Genomic DNA, 17,872 nt, shown 5'->3' on the forward strand with positions numbered 1-17,872 from the left:
CAGTGTAAGGCATCTTTATCCTGGTGTAACTGCATCCACACTAGGGGTTGTCAGTATAACTATTATGGTAAAAGATCTCACCTCTAACCAGACATAGTTATACTGCTACAAAAGCTGTGTGCAGATCAGACCTTACATTAGCAGGTCTTAATAACTTGGTAACAAACCTGAGTCTGCAACCAGCCTGAAAAAAGCACCTAAAGGGAGGAGTGCATTGCCCCAACCGTATCAGTGGGGCGTAAATGTTGAAATCTGTTATACTGCAGTATTACCTAAACGCCCTTCTAACCCTATTACAAACAGAGGAATGCAGATGATTTTGCCACAAAATTTACGTCAAGCTTGCCTCAGAGTACATGGAACCTTGCTTACAGGTCTCTATATATGTATGTGGGTTATGCTTGTCCTGTATAATCAGCATGAATAACTAATGCATAAAATCCAAAATGAACTTGAAAAACTCCATTGAAATAGGTACACGCTGAAATCTCCAGTTTAGAAGAGTATTTATTCCACCAATTACTGAGGAAGAAGAGAAAATAAGTACCAGTATGTGTCTGAGTTGTACAGTTAACAATAGAAGTAATCCACTGTGCCCTTTCATTACCCCATGGGACTACAGGTTTCCAAGGAAGAGAAGTAAGATTGATGTATTATGTTAAATAGCCAGTGTGTGCTGTAACAGCTGGGAGCAAGGTAAGTAAACCCTTGTCTGACTAGCCTTTGGTGGATTTAAGGTCGATGCTACTATTCCTTTGACAATAGTTGTGTATTATTTAACTAACAATAGATTCAGCAAACCTCTCTTGAAACTGATCCCCCAATTACATGTAATTTAAAATAATGAGCCTTTATAATCTCTTGCTTTAATGGGTTTGTGTATTTAAAGGGACACACTGCAGTCTGGGCACTTCTCTAGTCAAGTAAAGCAAGCGCACAGACTGCTGTTAGAAAACAAATCACTCTTCAACCCTTTTGTAGTGGTTTTAATTATTTTAAACTAGAAGAAATTGGAGTCCACATTGTTAGCGCACAGAGTGCACATCTCATGTATTGTCTTGCCTGAGTTTGGAGTGTGTGGTTGGGGTTTTTTTAAGTCTGAAATACTAACTTTTTTGCACTATAATTTAAATAGCTAGATGAGTGACCAGCTCAGTAACCTCGAAGTGCTGTGTACTAGAGGCAGAATCTTCAGCTGCCAGGAAAGAGGGTGCGTATCTCGAAGTACCAATGTCTGTGATGAACACCACCCTGAATTAATGAAACTCTGTCCAACCTTATTTACTGGAGGAGAGTTGGCAGGCAATGCACAGGTAAGAGACCACTCAGATGCTTAGGCTCCAGTTTTTGTGATACAGAGAACAATGGCCGATGGTAGAAAAGGAAAAGGACAAAAATAAAGATTTTTGGGCGTGGGGAGTAATTATAGCTAGACTGCCAGGTCTTGTGCTTAATTCCTTTCTGAGTCACATGTTAGATCATCAGCTTGGATGGGAAAAGGCATGATATGATATAAGAACCTCAGGCAAAAAGAATGGAGTATGCCTTTGTCTATGTATGTAACGCACCGAGACCGCTCTTTTCAGTAATGATGGGAATCACCGAACAAGGATTCTACATAGATTAAATATGTGATCATTCCTGGTCCATGACTGGAACTCCTAAGTGCTTCTGCAATACAAACAATATCATAATAGAGGTTTTTAAATGACGAGGTGGGCAGTGGGAAGAGGAGGGAACTTTGCCTTGCAATTGTCTTCAGAATTAAAGTAATGAGTTTCATAGTGCATGGCACAACCAACATGACTATAAAGGGCCTATTTCTCATTTTACATCAGTGTAATTCAGTTGACTTCAATAGAGTTAGTTCTGATTTACACTGGCTCAGAATCAGAACCAAGGAGTGTAGCGTTTAAAGGAAATTTTTGGAAACAGACTCCATAATTTTCCAGTAAATGCTAAGAGTCTTGAATCTGCTCAAATAGTGGCATTCTGCAGAGGAAACTGCCCTTCCATGATTTGGCTATAGCTTTACTTGTGATATGGAATGTGTTTCCAAAACGTACTGAGGCCAACTACAAATATGAAAATGTGTAATGAGGGCTGTAGTATACTTGCCTCAGATATCTGGCTATGTGTCTTACCTGTTTGCTGCAATTATACAGAATACACAGTACAGTGGTTATTCTATGTCACCCACATCTTGAGAAGAGTTATGTCAACATTACTGTAATGAGCATTAATGTTAAAAAAGATGGAAATTTCATCCTCAGTATAAGCAGAGGAAGAGTGGCATCCTTAAGATTGTTTTCTCTTTTAAGGGCTCAGCAATTTTGAAGGCCACACAATAGTCCTCAAAACACATAGACTTTTGAGACCTTTAAAAAATTCTCTAGTAAAAAAGCAATTCTATGTCAGCTCATTCAACGCAATACAATGGACCTTTGGTAATTACTGCAAGGTTGCCTTGATTAACAAAGTAAGAGGAAGCACATCTATAGCAACAGAACCAAATTTCATTTTTAAAAGTTTTTGGTGCTTGCTACAATAGTCAACTTAAATATAAGACATTCCACTCCCGAAAAACTTAATGCCCAATGGATTTCTTAATAACTCACAACACTTGCCTTGGCAAAACTCAACTTTTTGTTTAACCTGGTTGTTCCATACTAAAGAAATGGAAAATAAGTTACATATTCACTGAAGTAAAAATAGCAAATATAGCTTTGAAGAATCATACTGTATGTCTTTCTTAAACTTAGTGTGCAACTGGACTGAATTCCGGCTTGTCCAGAAGTATTGAATGTTCAGTTCTGAAATAAAAAGCTAGATTTCATTCAGAAGAATACAAGGATTTACATGTTTTTATAGATTATCATTTATAGCAGAGTAGTACTCAAAGGTCCCTGGGGATGCATTTTACAAAGTTAATATACCAGGCTCTTAGGTTTCTTTTCCTTATACTCTAGGGGTACTGGGCATATCCAAGGGTCTTAAAGTGTAAATGTAATGTAAGCCCATTTTAATACCCCCTTACACTGCCAGAGCAACGTAAAGTGGACTTACTGTAATTGAGAATCAGGCCTCAGGTAGTTAGAAGCTGGCAAGAGAATTCCACCAATTCCCTGTAGGGAAATTAGGGCCAATACAGAGTCTAAACAGGTCCAATGCTTTGGACCATTGCATTGACGTTTAATGGGATGTTCCACAGGTCAGCCATATCAATGTGGGGGGGGGGGGGGGGGGGAAGGGAGGCTGCCTGAACCATTTCTCAGAAAATACAACTAAAGTGAATAACTTCAGCATTTGTGGCTTTTCCATTGCGTAGGCACAAATAACCAGGAAATACTCCCAAGGCACCTTTTCCCACTGATTTGTTTTCATAATAGCATTAATACGCTGGCTCCAGTGCAGTTTCCAGGAATGTGGATGTTGATCTTAAACTCTAGAAGCTTTTCTGAGTGAGACTTCAGACCAAGCTGGTTTTTGGACAATTGTTGGACATGCTGTAACTGACTGAATAAAAGGGGTTTTAATAGAAGATAGATGAGGAATGGGGACAGGCTCCCTATGACTCTTCAGAAAATTACTGCTAGTCACCAATGGAGAGCTGATGTTCTAAATATATACCAGAAATAAGTCCAGCCCCCACTACAGCAGAGACCTCCAATGGCCTTCTTGCCAGCAGTTTGAGCTGAACAACCCTATTTTATGTAAATCGCTACCATTCTATTCCTAGTCTGACACTGACTTGCTGCAGGACAACAAGCTAATAATCCTAGCATTCTCTCCACAAGTACTGAGCATCTGTGGGTTGTGTGAAGTACATGTGGTGGAAGCCAATGGGAATGGAGCTGATCAACACCTATAAAAAAACAGGCCCTGAATCTCTCTGCCTCACTTTCCTAATTTATACCAAGGGATACCAATCCACCTTTGTAAATAGCTTTGGATTCCCTTAAAAGCTCCATTACAGACTCCTGATCCAACTATGGATGTTGTCTTTGCAGTTAGATTATATGAAAATAAGTTGGCCAGTTTCTTTAATATATTCAGGAAAAGATAAAAGGTGAAAATATGGCTAAACTGCTCCATCACCACCATAATGAACTACTAATGTACAAATAAGGTTAGCTGAAAAGGATTCTACTCAGACCATTTGCGGCCTAGCCTGTGATCCTCATTAGAATACGCCAGGAAAGAGTCCCAAGGAAGTCATGGGTATAAGGTAGAGGCTCCACCTGGGCCCCAATATGCTGTTGCTTCTATTAAGCATGAGGGCAAAGAAGAGGCAGCACGAACTAGGCTCTGAGGCAAAACATTTTTATTAGCTTCTGATATTTCATCCCTACCTACTTAAGCGGTCACTAGAACCAGAAAATTTCTCTCTGTAAAAGACTTCCATGAACTAGGACAAGCCGTAAAAGTCTTTCTTGGCTGATGACCTTTGCAGTAAAAGTTTAAACTCAAAATGGATTTTTTGAAAGTTTTATTTTCTAACTTAGCATCTAACCAAGATCTTACCCAAGTTCTCCTCCTAAATACATACGCAATACACACAATCATACTACAAAGTCAAGTATGGAAACAAGTAGTGTAGGAGGGAAATAAAAATAAGGTAATAGTTCACTAGCCAGACACACGGGTTATATGTAACACACATACTATAAATGGAACATTTAAAAATGAAAATAAATTAAGGTTACATCAAAGTTCCTGCTTCACTTTTCTAGTTTAACTCCTCAGTATAATATACTGCTGCGTTATGGGTCACAGTAAGGGACTTATCAAATTTAAGAAAAAAAACATTGTTAGAGAGAAACTGTTTGTTTCATCAAAATAAAACAAGATTCAAGATACTCCTTCGCATGGCAATGGTGTCTATAGGAAGTCTGCTGCATCAGTTACTCAAACTAAGGGCATTTCTTTTTAAAATTACTTTAGTTTAGCAACTGATATCCTGCAGAAATCCAAACAGCCATATAACTGGTATTGTATGGTAGTAAGGATCAAGTAATCTACATTGTGATTGAACAGATGTTCTGCATTAGCCCTTTCATTGCTTTAGTCAATGTGTGCGTGTTACTCTCATCCTGATACCTGCACCTTGGCAGCAGCGTGATTCTAATAAGCAATTATTTTACAGAACTTAAACATTTTCAGGAGACCAAAACATGATGCTATAAGGACCCAAAGTCACCATATGAATAATGCTAGCATGTTGAACACAGGCTTAAAGGGGTTATAAAAATAAAATGTTGTTCTACTTTACCTCCTATACATGATGCTTCCGGATAGCCATTTACAGGTTGTGAGCCAATTTTCTGTCTGTCAGTCATAATACATTACAATTTCTCACAAAGAATGTAGTAGTCTTTAGAAAACATTAGTAAGCACCCTGGCTCACCATTACTAGGCACTGTTAGTAGGCACTCCCCGTTAACTATGACTAAGAGAGATCTACATTATCTTGGGTAGGGCTTGTGCTACACTTTTGAAGTAGCCCACCAAATTAGAAAACAAATTTCTGCCCTGGCCTTTGAAGTTTTGTAATACACAATGTAGAAAAGACTGCTTAAGAAATACATTTTAAAGGGTACTGAACAGATATTTCATCTAATTATCCATCAGTATTGCAGTAAAACCTCCCAGCTGTACTCCTTACAATATGCAAAATATAAGATGGTGAATGTACATTGCTGTAGAAATTCAATTTCACTGACATTAGGCTCCTGGTTTTGTCCATTTAGATCATTTTTACTTGTTTAACCAAACCTTTCAGAGCCGAAAATATTTAACACTTTAAAACATACTCAAAACCGTTTACATTTTATTTGTATCAAATCTTCAGTGTTAAACCTAAAAGGAGAAAAAATACCCACAAGATGATCTTTAAAAAGTTAGAACAGCATTCCTTCTCTGTACTGAATGAGTAGTGCAGAGAGGGCTGCACCTCTAATGTTCAGTCCACGAGGTTGTGAAGTTTGAAGTTTGTGTCTACTGTCCGGTGTTATCTGGGTTTGTGGTGGTGTTTTCAGTGCCAATAGGTTGCACATTGTCTGCAAGATTGTGTGCATGCTCAAGAAACAAGTCTTTAAGTACACTAAGCTCCTTTGTCAAGAGCTTAATTTTTGCCTCCAAACGTTCATTTTCTTCTTTAAGCTGGTTGACCCTCTGTAGCGTATCTTGTGCTTTCTGCTTGCTTTTTAACCGGCTCTTTTTCACCGCCATGTTGTTGCGCTCTCTGCGTTGGCGATATTCATCACTGTTTCTATCCACAGAGGAATTCTTTTTGCCCTGTTTGCTTGGAGCCACAGCTTTGCCTCCACCACCAGGACTACCTGGCACCAGCTGAGGAACCTGTTGCAAACCACTTGTGTGTGCTTGTATGTGAATCACACTTATACCGTTTGCTTCTGTAGTGGTGTTCTGCTGTGATGTTTTGCTCATTTGGACAGACTCTTCTTTAACACCACAATACGATTTGTTAGAGATGGTGAAAAACTGTTAATAACTTCTATAATATGTTGCCAGCAAATCTTCACATGGATTAAGGGCAAGTTGAACCTAACAGAAAAATAAATTCTATGAAACATTTAAAATGCCATGTTCAGCTATGATCTTATACCTCACTAGCATTAGTCCTGGTACATTACTGTTGGCATAGCTATCTGGTAGTAACAGCTTATTATGCTGGAAACAGAGAAACTGCCACTATTGAGATATTTCAGAAGTCTCATTGAATCATTTGGGTTGGAAGGGATTGTTAGTGGGTCATCTAGTCAACCTCCCGATATTATGCTTGGATTAATTCAGTTACTCCAAAACTATCCCTGATGTCTAGCCACCCTTGAATAGCTCCAGTTTCATAACCCCAATCTTGGCAATGCGTTTTACTGTCTAACTTTTCCTCCAATTATATAGCTTCTCTTAATTTTCAGACTGAATTTTCACTGCTGCAGCTTAAACCTATTAATAGTCTGACTCTTGACCCAACAATAATCGTTGATCCTTGACCTCTTTAGACTATCCCTTCCTGTACATACATGTAGACAAGTTTCAAATTAATCTCCTTTTCTTTAGGCTGAATAAGTCTTACAATATTTTCCAAACCTTTTATCTGCCCTCTTTTTAACTTGTTTCACTTGGGTCTGTTTTTTTGAAGATATGATGCCCAAAATTGAAGTCAGTGCTCCAATTAAGGTCTAACAATGCTAAATAGAGTGGAATAACTACTTCATTTAAGGTAAATGAAAAATATTTTCTATGTGTTTAAACTACAAAGTTAATTCATGTTTGTTCTGTCTGAATGTATGCTTTCCGATATAAAGTGTTCCCATTTCAGTTCACAATACTATGACACAATGAAGTAGCAGCCAAAATGATTAATGAGAAAGTGTTAGCTTAACATGCTAATTGTTCTTTTAAGGAGACTAAGTAGCCCTGCAAAGAAATACTTACAATATATTCTTGATCACAACCTGTCATCATGAAGGATATCATTGTATTTATAGTAGTTATGGCTGAGAAGGTCCAAAGTCCTTATTTTCAGACACTTTTATAACTTTCCAAACAAATTACCCTTTGAGCTAGAATTTCTCTTTCTCCTCAGACCAAAAGTGATTTTTTTATATATAAGAAATGTGTAAGATGGTCTTTTAGCAATGAATCAAGTGACTCTATAAATAAAGATGAAAAAACTTTCAAGCTTGTCAATAACTTAGGGCCCTGATTCTGCAAATATTAACAAGGTGCTTAAGTGTATACACCATTAACTTCAGTCGGAGCAAAGTTAGGCTAAAAGAGCATTTTTTGAAAATCCAACTTTATAACAACGCACTGTGTGTGTAATTGGAGCATTGCACATTGAAATACACAGCTGCATTTAGTTGAATGATTATGCATTCAAATAAATGCAAGTAGCGTTAAGGTAATAGTCTGTACAGTGAGGCCAGTGCTTGAGGACTGTGATGTCACCAGAAACTTAGACAGTATTAAAGTACTAGTTTCCTAATCTATACTGTCTTCTTTTATTACATGGATCCATTAAGAAAATTCTGTCCTACTTCCTGTTCTCTGACTTCCACTTTAGAGAGAGAGAAGAACAGCACAGATGCCTGAAAAATCTGTAAGTCACCGCATATACAATCTCACACATCATTTACCAGCATTATTTATCACCTCACTCACCTTGTCTCTCTAATATCCTGGGACGGACAGGGTTACAACTACACTACATTTTCAAGCATTGTTTTTAAATGTACTCAGCAGCTCTGTATAAATTCTACCGTTTCCAAATCAAAACTCTATTTACAAAAAGTTGCAAATTTCTCTCCTGTTTCCTCTAGACCCGTCATAAAACAACCCAGGACATGAAAAGTTAAAGCAAGTAAAAAAGCAAGTATCACAATCAGTTGTACCCAGCAAAAAGGCAGGATGTATAGCAGATGTGTGAGAAATCCAGGCAAACCAGGAATGTACAAGCTGCACACATACCATGTGAAGGCCATGACAGATAGTCACATTAAGAGAACCACCTCAACCACAAACAAGCTGAGGCAACTGAGCCTGCAAACACAAGTTGTGTATTTAAAAAACAGATGGGACCCACAAGTACTAACTGACAGGTCAAAAACAGGATTGATTTCTCTTCATGTTGGATTAAGGGAAAATACCTTATTTGCATAAAAGGACCCTGCACTGACAAGACCTGATTGTTTAGAGCATAGCACAATAGATGGATTATCTGACTCCTGCACACAGATAACAGATCAACACAGATGGTTGTAAACGAGACACTGAGCTTTTATTAATGTCTGCTGTAAGAGCAAAGACAAATGTGTATCTTCAGGGTTAAGGTCAGTCTATACAGAGGACAATTCCCTTATTGTGGGGTCCCTGTTTTTTCTTAGCTGGCTTCGTTCAGTCACTAGCAATTCATATATGTCAATTTTCACATAAGGAAATGAAGGTGATGTGCAACTTCACACCAATATAAAGGAAGGATTCATTTGAGAATTCCTGTCTTTTACTGACTCAGATAATAATTATAATATTTAGCTCTTGTACAGCACTTCTCATCCATAGATCTCAAAACACTTTATAAAAGGATGTCAGTATTATTATCCCCATTTTACAGGTGGGGAAACTGAGGCACAGAAAAGGGAAGTGACTTGCCTAAGGTCACCCAGCAAGCCAGTGGCAGAGCTAGTAATAGAACCCAGGTCTCCTAAGACCCAGTCCAGTGCTCTATTCATTAGGCCATGTTAAATGTAAAATTATATTGTAAACGTTGATAGGGCCAAATGTTAGCCTACTCTATTTATTTGTTTAGCAGATGTTTAATATTTGTTTAATGTTCCAATGCTCAAATAAAATGCAACCAGCACAGCAACCCTAAAATAATAATAAATCAATGCATACACATGACTGAAGCAGGGAAATGTCAATAAAAAAAATCAATTTCAGTTTCAAGTTTTTCAGGTGTCATTAAAGGACTTTAATTATACAAACCATTTCAGCGCATGTCAGCCATTACCTTCTGCAAAGTTAACATTTTAATATAAATTTATATTTACACTGTTAAGTTTGGAACATTTTCTAGACAAGCAGCCAGATTTTTGTTCATAACTTGTGTATAAAAGAGACTGTGGGTTCAATTTACACGCAAGTAAAATTCAGAGAAAAGCTGAATAAATCAGCATTGCCTGATCATTTCAGTGTTTCTGCTCAAAACTTCTTCCACAATAAATGTGCCCTTGTACACTGAAAAGCAATTTCCTTAAAATGACTGAGAAGTGCACTAGTGTGGCATATTTATCTGCTACCAAGAAATCTTCATAGTGAAAGTAGTATTTCAGGGCAGAAGGAGCCCATGTAGCCTGCATAATGTCTATCCAGCTGTATGTGCCTGTCTAGCCTTGTATTTAATAGGTTCATGACTGCAGCTCTTAAAGCAACCTTTGGTAATTCATGCTACACTGAGCTCTTAGGTCCTGATTCCCCTAACCATTCAGCTAATTTGATAATGCACATGGACAGACTCTCAGCAAGCCAGCTCCATGTGCAAGTACTAGATTTGCATGAATTGCACACGGATGTTTATTAAAATCAGGGTCCTAGCATTTGCTTTTTTCTTAATTTTTGACTTGTGCTAGTTATCTTCCCAAATAATACTCTGAAGCTCTAACACTCTCAGAATTTTATATCTCTCAAATAGACCCCATGTGAACCTTCTAATTACATGCAATTTATGTAACTTTTGTCATGTTGCTGGTTTTGGACATATCCTATCCTAGCACCCAGGTACATTACTCCAGGGTCCTCATTAACTACGTTTGGACAAGTCCAGTTAGATAACATGTTAGTAACAGAACTTCCAGTAACTGCTTTTTGTACTTCTCAGGATTCTGAAGAGGAGGTGGGACCCGGACAGCCCATGCCCAACAAGCGCCCCACCCAGACCTTGACAAGTCTCTTCATGTTGCCAAATCTCATGTGTTTTTGTTTTCCTACTGTTGTATTTAATGTGATTTTAGCATTAGCTTGGGGGAAGGAGGAAAAGACCAATTTTTCCTCCCTATTCAAATGTTTTTTTTAAATCTTTAATGTGACAACTGAAGGATCAAGGGAATGTTCATAGAGTGTGGCACCTTCCAACTTCAGATAGTAATCGTAGGTTACCACCATCTGATGGCTGTTTAGTGGTTTAAGTGCAACTCTTGCTAGAGAGATGTCCACATCACAAAAAAACTCCACCTTAGTTGGCACCAATTGTCCTTTCAGCCCTTTACTTCTCTGCGAAGACTATCAAACCAACTATTTTATACCAAAAGACCATCTGTACAGTTCAGAATGCAGGACTGTTGGCTGGCAGTGCTGGGAAGTCTGCACTGCTGCTGCCTGTACTGAACCTATTCTGAAACAGAGGACTTTGCTCTCCTAGGCTGTGTCTCTCCCACTTTCCACAAGCAGAGATTTCACAGGAAATAACTCTTCAATAAGCAATTCGAACAACTGTGTAGTAGATATGTATTAACAGCTCAGTGAGCGTTGTTGTAGGTCCACAGGCATCAGCTGGTAAGCACCCAATTTCAGTAGAACCCTGAACATTATCCAGTGGAGACCACAATGCAAATGCCTGCAGTTTAAGCAAATCCCCTAGCAAAATGTAATCATTTTTCCAGCTACCAGCAGGGTATGTGAATGTGTATATTGCTTTAAGTGTAAGAGATTGTTTGGTGTTTGTGAGGATGCAACTACACTCAGTGATACTAAGGAGTACATTACAATCAGTACTTAAACAGTTTAGGCTCTAAATATGAATTACCATATATACTCGTTCATTAGCCCGTTCGTTTATAAGCCAATCCCCCCAAATGGATAGGTAAAAATAGCAAAATCTGTATGACCCTTTCATAAGCTGACCCTTTATTTCAGGGGTTGGAAAACTTTGGCTCCCGGCCCATCAGGGTAAGACGCAGGCGGGTTGGGACGTTTTGTTTACCTGGAGCGTTCACAGGCACGGAGCCCTTCAGCTCCCAGCGGCCGCGGTTTGCTGTTTCCAGCCAATGGGAGCTGCGAGAAGTGGCGCCACTTCCCGCAGCTCCTATAGGCTGGAAACAGCAAACCGCAGCCACAGGGAGCTGAGGGGCTCCATGACTGCAGACGCTCCAGGTAAACAAAACGACAATGTATTAGATATTCAATTAAATGATTCCACAGAGTTTAAAATCATCAAATTTTGGTATAGACCCGTTTATAAGCCAACCCCCGCGCTTTCATGCGTCACTTTTTTACCAAAAATATTCGGCTTATGAACGAGTATATACGGTACTTAAATCAGATAAAGAATGAGACTTTAAAAAAATAATAAAACGGGTGCTCACTCTAACTCCCAATGAGCATTCAACTAGAATACAAAGATCTGACTTCAATGATCCTAGTCATATTAATTTTCTTAGAAGCAGAGGAAAAGGGGTAAATTATATTTGTCACACTAAAGAACAAATACTCCTCCCTTCACCTAAGCTTCTAAGATACTGTTATAAATAGTGGAGGGTAATACATTAACCCTTCAAAGTCCTTAAGAATGTCCCTTTATAAGTCAATATATACTGTTTAGGAAGCTTCTGTTATGGCTGTTTAGATTTTATGAGATAACAAACAAATTGTTAATTTGGCTAATTTTTTGAGTAACAATTCTTACCACTTGTTCAACACTTCATGCATTAGTTTTGCTCCTTGCCTATTTTCTGAGAGCTGAGACAGAGTTGACTATGATCATCTAGGTAGAATGCCTTTAGTGTATAATTTTATGTCAACTGTCTTGTTTATACTACCCAAATAGTAACTGAACCTGAAAGGTGCTGAGTATTTCTAATTTCCTTCTGACTTCAGTGGGACTGCTCACTTGAGCTAAAACCGCAGGATTGAACTCAGTCCAGCTAATGGTATATAAATGACAACAGAATAAAGCTCCAAACCTACATTTGCTGTACACCTGTTAAAGGCTCAATCCTGCAAGATGCTAAGCACTCTCAACTCACAGAACCAATACTGCTCAGAACAGGGCCCTAAATCAACTACCCACTAACTGCTGTCACAAAAAAGATCAAAAGAAAATATTCCTCTTCCATGCTTTCCTCGATATGTCAACTGTTTTTCTGTGCGCCATAGGAAAATAGTGTAATAAAAATATAATTACAACATCTAATTATGAAGAAATGTAACTAAGTACTTCAAATGTCTTAAATATAATAAAATTAAAATCATACAGGAGCGGTCATCTTATCAGTTTCGTGGTGTAGGACAAGATACAGGAATTAGTCTGATTCTCAGATGTCATGGGAAAGGCACAGAATTTCAAACTTGCAAAGTAATTTCAACTCTGGTTTTAAAATATGTTAATTACTTTATTAGTTAACCAATTTTTGAAACAAATCTTTTAGTTCATCTTTGACCCATTTTTTTTTAAATTGTGTCTAATAGTTGTTCCAACCAATATGGAACAATTTTGCATTTAAAAGTTTTAAGGAATTTTGATAAGGCATTTCCTGACAACTTTCAGAATTGAACACCTAAAGCAAAGTCAGGTATATTCAATGCAAATAATTTATTTTTTAAAATATTTATGTGGGGATATGAAGATTTGTCTGGGAACAACAAAGGTTTTAAGAAAATACTCAAAACTCCCTTGAAGAGTCCAAAAGAGGAAAAGTGTATACCCATTTTTAAAAGGCTCTGTATTTTAATTCAAGATCTTTATTAGCTCCCTAAAATCTTGAAAAATCTGAACTGCAGATTTCCTGGGTTCTTTTGGCAAAGAGGAGGACATCACACGTACCATAAACAAAGGACAATGTCAAATGAAGGTGTGTACATTCTTACCAACACCATCATAAGATTATTGAAAAACTTTTAAAATTCAGTTTACTTTTCAATATTTATATATTTTCCTCTGGCTCAGTCAATAGTCACTTTCATTTTCATTTATAGTCAGTTTCATTTTCAAGTTCCCAACATGCAAGTTGTAAACAATACAGGGGACTTTTTTAAAAAATTAACTCTTTAGTTTACACTTTGAAATTTTTTTCAACTTACAAAAACATTTGAAAAGCTTCCAATGATCTAAATTTCTAGCTACATGAATCATGCCCCTGTAAAAGTGTCCCTCAAAAGAACTACCCTAATCTAACACCATATTTTCATCCCTTTTATTCATGTAACTTGTGATCTTGATGAAGAAAAACCAAAAGTCTGAAGCTCAGAATTCTCAAGATCTTAAGGAGATAATTTTGCTGAAATACAGCAGTATATACATTTCCAAACAGCCATATACAGTTTCCCCCTTTGGGAACCCTACAAAAAAAGTTTTAATCTTTTGACAAAACCATTGCTCTTCACCTTTAATTCCCAAGTCTCTACCACCATTGTAAATTATGAAAACCTTAAAAACAAAGGAATTTTAAAAGTACCTTTTTTTTCCACACACATAAAAGATACTTTTTTTAAATTGCTTTTTTGTTTTTAAGGTTATGTTTGACTTCCCTTTTGACCTGAATAGTGCTGTTTACTACACTGGTTCCCGCCAGGAAGTTAGACTAGTACAGCACTCCACAGGAAAGGAGGGCTTCATTCTGGACCCTGCAGATTATATTCTTATTCAGAAACTATTTTGATCTCTAAGGTATTAAAAGAAAGCTGAAGAAATCACTTAACACAGTAGCTAATACATCCAGCTATGCATAAATGTGGATAGTAAATATTTTTATTAACATGATGTGCTCCTAGCCCACCTTGTGATGTCTTTGAGTGACTGGATCTTCCATTTCCAAAGGCGCAATAAAAGCTTGTGTACAGCAACTACAAATTTTGCAAACAAATAAACTTTCTGGAGAAGATATTCAACTTTGTACTCTAGGCCCCAATCATCCTCCTCCTGTTGATCCCTAGTTCAGTATTTACACTTCTAGCATGAGGGTGTGTGTCTGTGGCTATCCCTCGCTCTCCCCCCACCCTGCCCTTCTCTTACTGCTGCCCCACGGGGTTGGGAGGCAGATGGGCGCTCTAGTGTGTGTCTGTCCCTCCCCCATCAGGAAGCAGGGTGTGGTGGGGGACTCGGGGAGCAGAGGCCTGTCTCCCTCTCTCCGGGCTCCCCTCTCCGTGCCAAGCATGACTTCATCCATCGGGGAGGAGAGTTGCCTGGAGATTGCATCATACGCTCTCCACGCGCAACACCACAGCGTAACCGTGAGGAAAGTCCCGGCCCCTCACACCCTCACTCGCCCTTCTCTAACTACCTCTCCACGACCCCCTACAGAGCCCGCCCCATTGAGAGACCCCCACATACCCCCACCGACCAGACCTCCCAGCCATCCCGTACTACCCCTACAGAGCCCGCCCCATTGGGAGACCCCCACATACCCCCACCGACCAGACCTCCCAGCCATCCCGTACTACCCCTACAGAGCCCGCCCCATTGGGAGACCCCCACATACCCACCCCACACACCAGACCTCCCAGCCACCCCGTACTACAGAGCCCGCCCCATTAAGAGACCCCCATATACACACCCCACATCGACCCCGCCTCCACCCCCTACCAACCCTACAGACCCCGCCCCCACTGACCAGCTCCCCCCCACATGCCCACCCCTTCAGACCCCGCCCCATTGTCCAGACCCCCCCACATCTCCAACAGACCCCGCCCCCACCCAACAACTCTCCCCAGACCCCCGTAACCTCCCACAACTCTCCTATAGGCCCCCCCTGCACCCCTCACCCTTCCTCTATAGCAGCCCCACAGCTTCCTCCTCCCGCGCCGCCCCGCTTCGGCCTGTGCCCGGTGTAATCCCCCACCCACCCCGGGGGTCCCGCGCCTGGCCGGCTCCCCCTCACCAGGGACGGGAGGAGGGGGTCTCTGCGCGCGGCGGGGCGGCCCCGCGCCTCACCTGGCCCGGGGATCGAGACCGGTACCGATCAGGGAGGGGGGCGCGGGCTGGGCCCGAGTCTCTTTCTTTAAACTGGTGAGTGAAGGCGAGCGGCGATTGCGAAACCCTTCTCCTTCGGCCCAGCGTCCTAGCCAATCAGAGGCCGGCCTGCCTCAGGGATGATGCAATAGCCGCCCCGATTGGCAGTCCCCAGATCCAATCAGACACCCCGCTTCTCTCTTAAAGAGAGAGGTGCTGTTTTTGTGGGGTTGGTAAATCCCCCTGGGGCTGGGCACTGCCCTCTCCCGTCATGCTCCCATCCCTCCCATACCCTGGGGAGCGCTTTTCCCTCGGGTGGGGGGAGAGCTGTTACCCCAATAGCCTCCCCCCGACACTGGGAGGCAAAACCTATTATCCCAATAGCCCCTCACCCACACACTGCCTGACACGGGAGGGGGGGCTGTTACCCCAATACCCCCCCACACTGCCTGAGACTGGGTGGGGGGTAAAGCCTATTATCCCAATAGCCCCTCACCCACACACTGCCTGAGACTGGGAGGGGACCTGTTACCCCAATACTCCCCCCCACTGCCTGAGTCTGGGTGGGGGTAAAACCTGTTGTCCCAATAGCTCCTCACCCACATGCTTCCTGAGACTGGCAGGGGGAGGGACCTGTTACCCCAATACCCCCCACTGCCTGAGTCTGGGTGGGGGTAAAACCTGTTGTCCCAATAGCTCCTCACCCACATGCTTCCTGAGACTGGCAGGGGGAGGGACCTGTTACCCCAATACCCCCCACTGCCTGAGTCTGGTTGGGGGTAAAACCTGTTATCCCAATAGCCCCTCACCCACATGCTGCCTGACACATATTGGGGTGCTGTTACCCCAATACCCCCCACTGCCTGAGACTGGGTGGGGGTAAAACCTATTATCCCAATAGCCCCTCACCCACACACTGCCTGACCCCGGGGGGTTTAAAACCTGTTACCCCAATACCCCCCACTGCCTGAGACTGGGGGGGTGGGAAGGGAGAAACCTGTTATCCCAATAGCCCCTCACCCACACACTGCCTGAGACTGGGGGGGAGGGAACCTGTTATCCCAGTACTCCGCCCCACTGCCTGAGACTGGGTGAGGGTAAAACCTGTTATCCCAATAGCCCCTCACCCACACACTGCCTCAGGTGTAAAACCTGTTATCCCAATAGCTCCACTACTGCTTGACACTGGAGGTGTAAAACCTGTTAGCCCAATAGCCTCCCCCACTGCCTGAGACTTAGTGGGGCGTAAAACCTGTTACCCCAATAGTCCCCCCCACTGCCTGGGGGGAGAACTTGCTACTGCAATAGCCCTCCCCAACACACACTGATTGAGACAGGGGAGGGAGGTAGAAGGGGGTGTCTAGAAGGTGCTCCAAGCAGAAAACTCTTATCTTTACAAACATAAGCTATGTTTATATAACAAACTGGCCTAAAGAAGCCATGTACCAGGGGAAATGGGCAAGCCAGCAGCCCCCATTTCTTGAAGATCCTTCTATGGCTGTTTCTAGGGTCTGTTTTAGGTTCTGATCTAATTTTTAGCAACCAAAAGTCTAAGTAGATATTGGACAATCTATTTGATATTAAATCCCAGTTTCTTTGTTGCACCCTTCCTGTAGTATCTCCACGATCTCGCAGAGCTACATGTCATTTCCCACTCAGCAGCTGCAGTTAGATAGATACATTGTAAGATGTTAATTAAAGGCCTGGGGAACATTCTAATCAACATTAAACAAAAAAACATTACCCCACCCCCCCGAAAGGAAATGAATTGTATGTTTTGGTGTACATGCCATGTCTGCCTACATTCATTACTCCTGGGGGCATTCTGTGCCAAAAAATTCTGTGCACAATATGTTAAAATTCTGCAAATTTTATTTGTCAAGATAATACTATATAATCACGCCAGTTTCAATTATTTTGGTAATTTATTTCAAAATACCTGTCAGCAAGTATGTCTGTAACAATACGGACATAAAAATTCCCCCCAGAGTAGAGAAACCCCTATGACAACCCAGTTCCTGTTTCTCCCCCCCGCCCCCCCAGAGCCCAACCAAAGTCGCCCCTCCCCCCCAGACACCTTGTCTCCCCCTCCCCCGAGCCTAGGGATCCAGAGGGAGAAACAGCTTGATGCTCCATCCCAGGTTTGCACAGAGTCAGTTTCCTGCACGCCACCCTCTCCTTCCCTCAGGGTGTAATGGGAACTGCAGCTGCCAGGAACCCTCTAGCTGTCCCTCCCCCCAGCAGTGTCTTCCATGTACAAGCTGGGCTCTGCAGAGTCCAATGGCCCCTAGTGACAGCTAGCAGCACTGCAGCCCATTTCTGTGGCGGAAAGGAAAATCTGCACGCACGTTAATTTCTGAAATATTCTGCATTGCGCAGTGGTGCAGATTTCCCCCAGGAGTA

General features: G+C 41.3%; 1 protein-coding gene across 2 annotated transcripts; it reads right to left on the bottom strand.

The window, feature by feature from the left end:
* Positions 1–4,308: 4,308 nt before the first annotated feature.
* On the bottom strand, positions 4,309–15,545 carry CEBPG (CCAAT enhancer binding protein gamma). 2 transcript variants are annotated; one of them, XM_065416444.1, is made up of 3 exons: positions 15,452–15,545; positions 14,298–14,364; positions 4,309–6,567 (listed from the first exon to the last, which is right to left on the bottom strand). In XM_065416444.1, exon 3 carries the CDS (start codon positions 6,448–6,450, stop codon positions 5,998–6,000), a length of 453 nt encoding a protein of 150 aa, XP_065272516.1. In that variant the 5' UTR covers positions 6,451–6,567; positions 14,298–14,364; positions 15,452–15,545; the 3' UTR covers positions 4,309–5,997. The 2 variants fall into 2 exon arrangements, with proteins under 2 accessions (XP_065272516.1, XP_065272515.1); XM_065416443.1 differs by lacking the exon at positions 14,298–14,364.
* Positions 15,546–17,872: the final 2,327 nt, after the last annotated feature.

The sequence above is a fragment of the Emys orbicularis genome, chromosome 14 (assembly GCF_028017835.1).
Source record: "Emys orbicularis isolate rEmyOrb1 chromosome 14, rEmyOrb1.hap1, whole genome shotgun sequence".
NCBI classification, from domain to species: Eukaryota; Metazoa; Chordata; order Testudines; family Emydidae; genus Emys; species Emys orbicularis.

What these genes read in the sequence shown, in the direction of transcription:
- CEBPG (XM_065416443.1), bottom strand. Translation starts at nt 6,450, where the DNA reads ATGAGCAAAACATCACAGCAGAACACCACTACAGAAGCAAACGGTATA.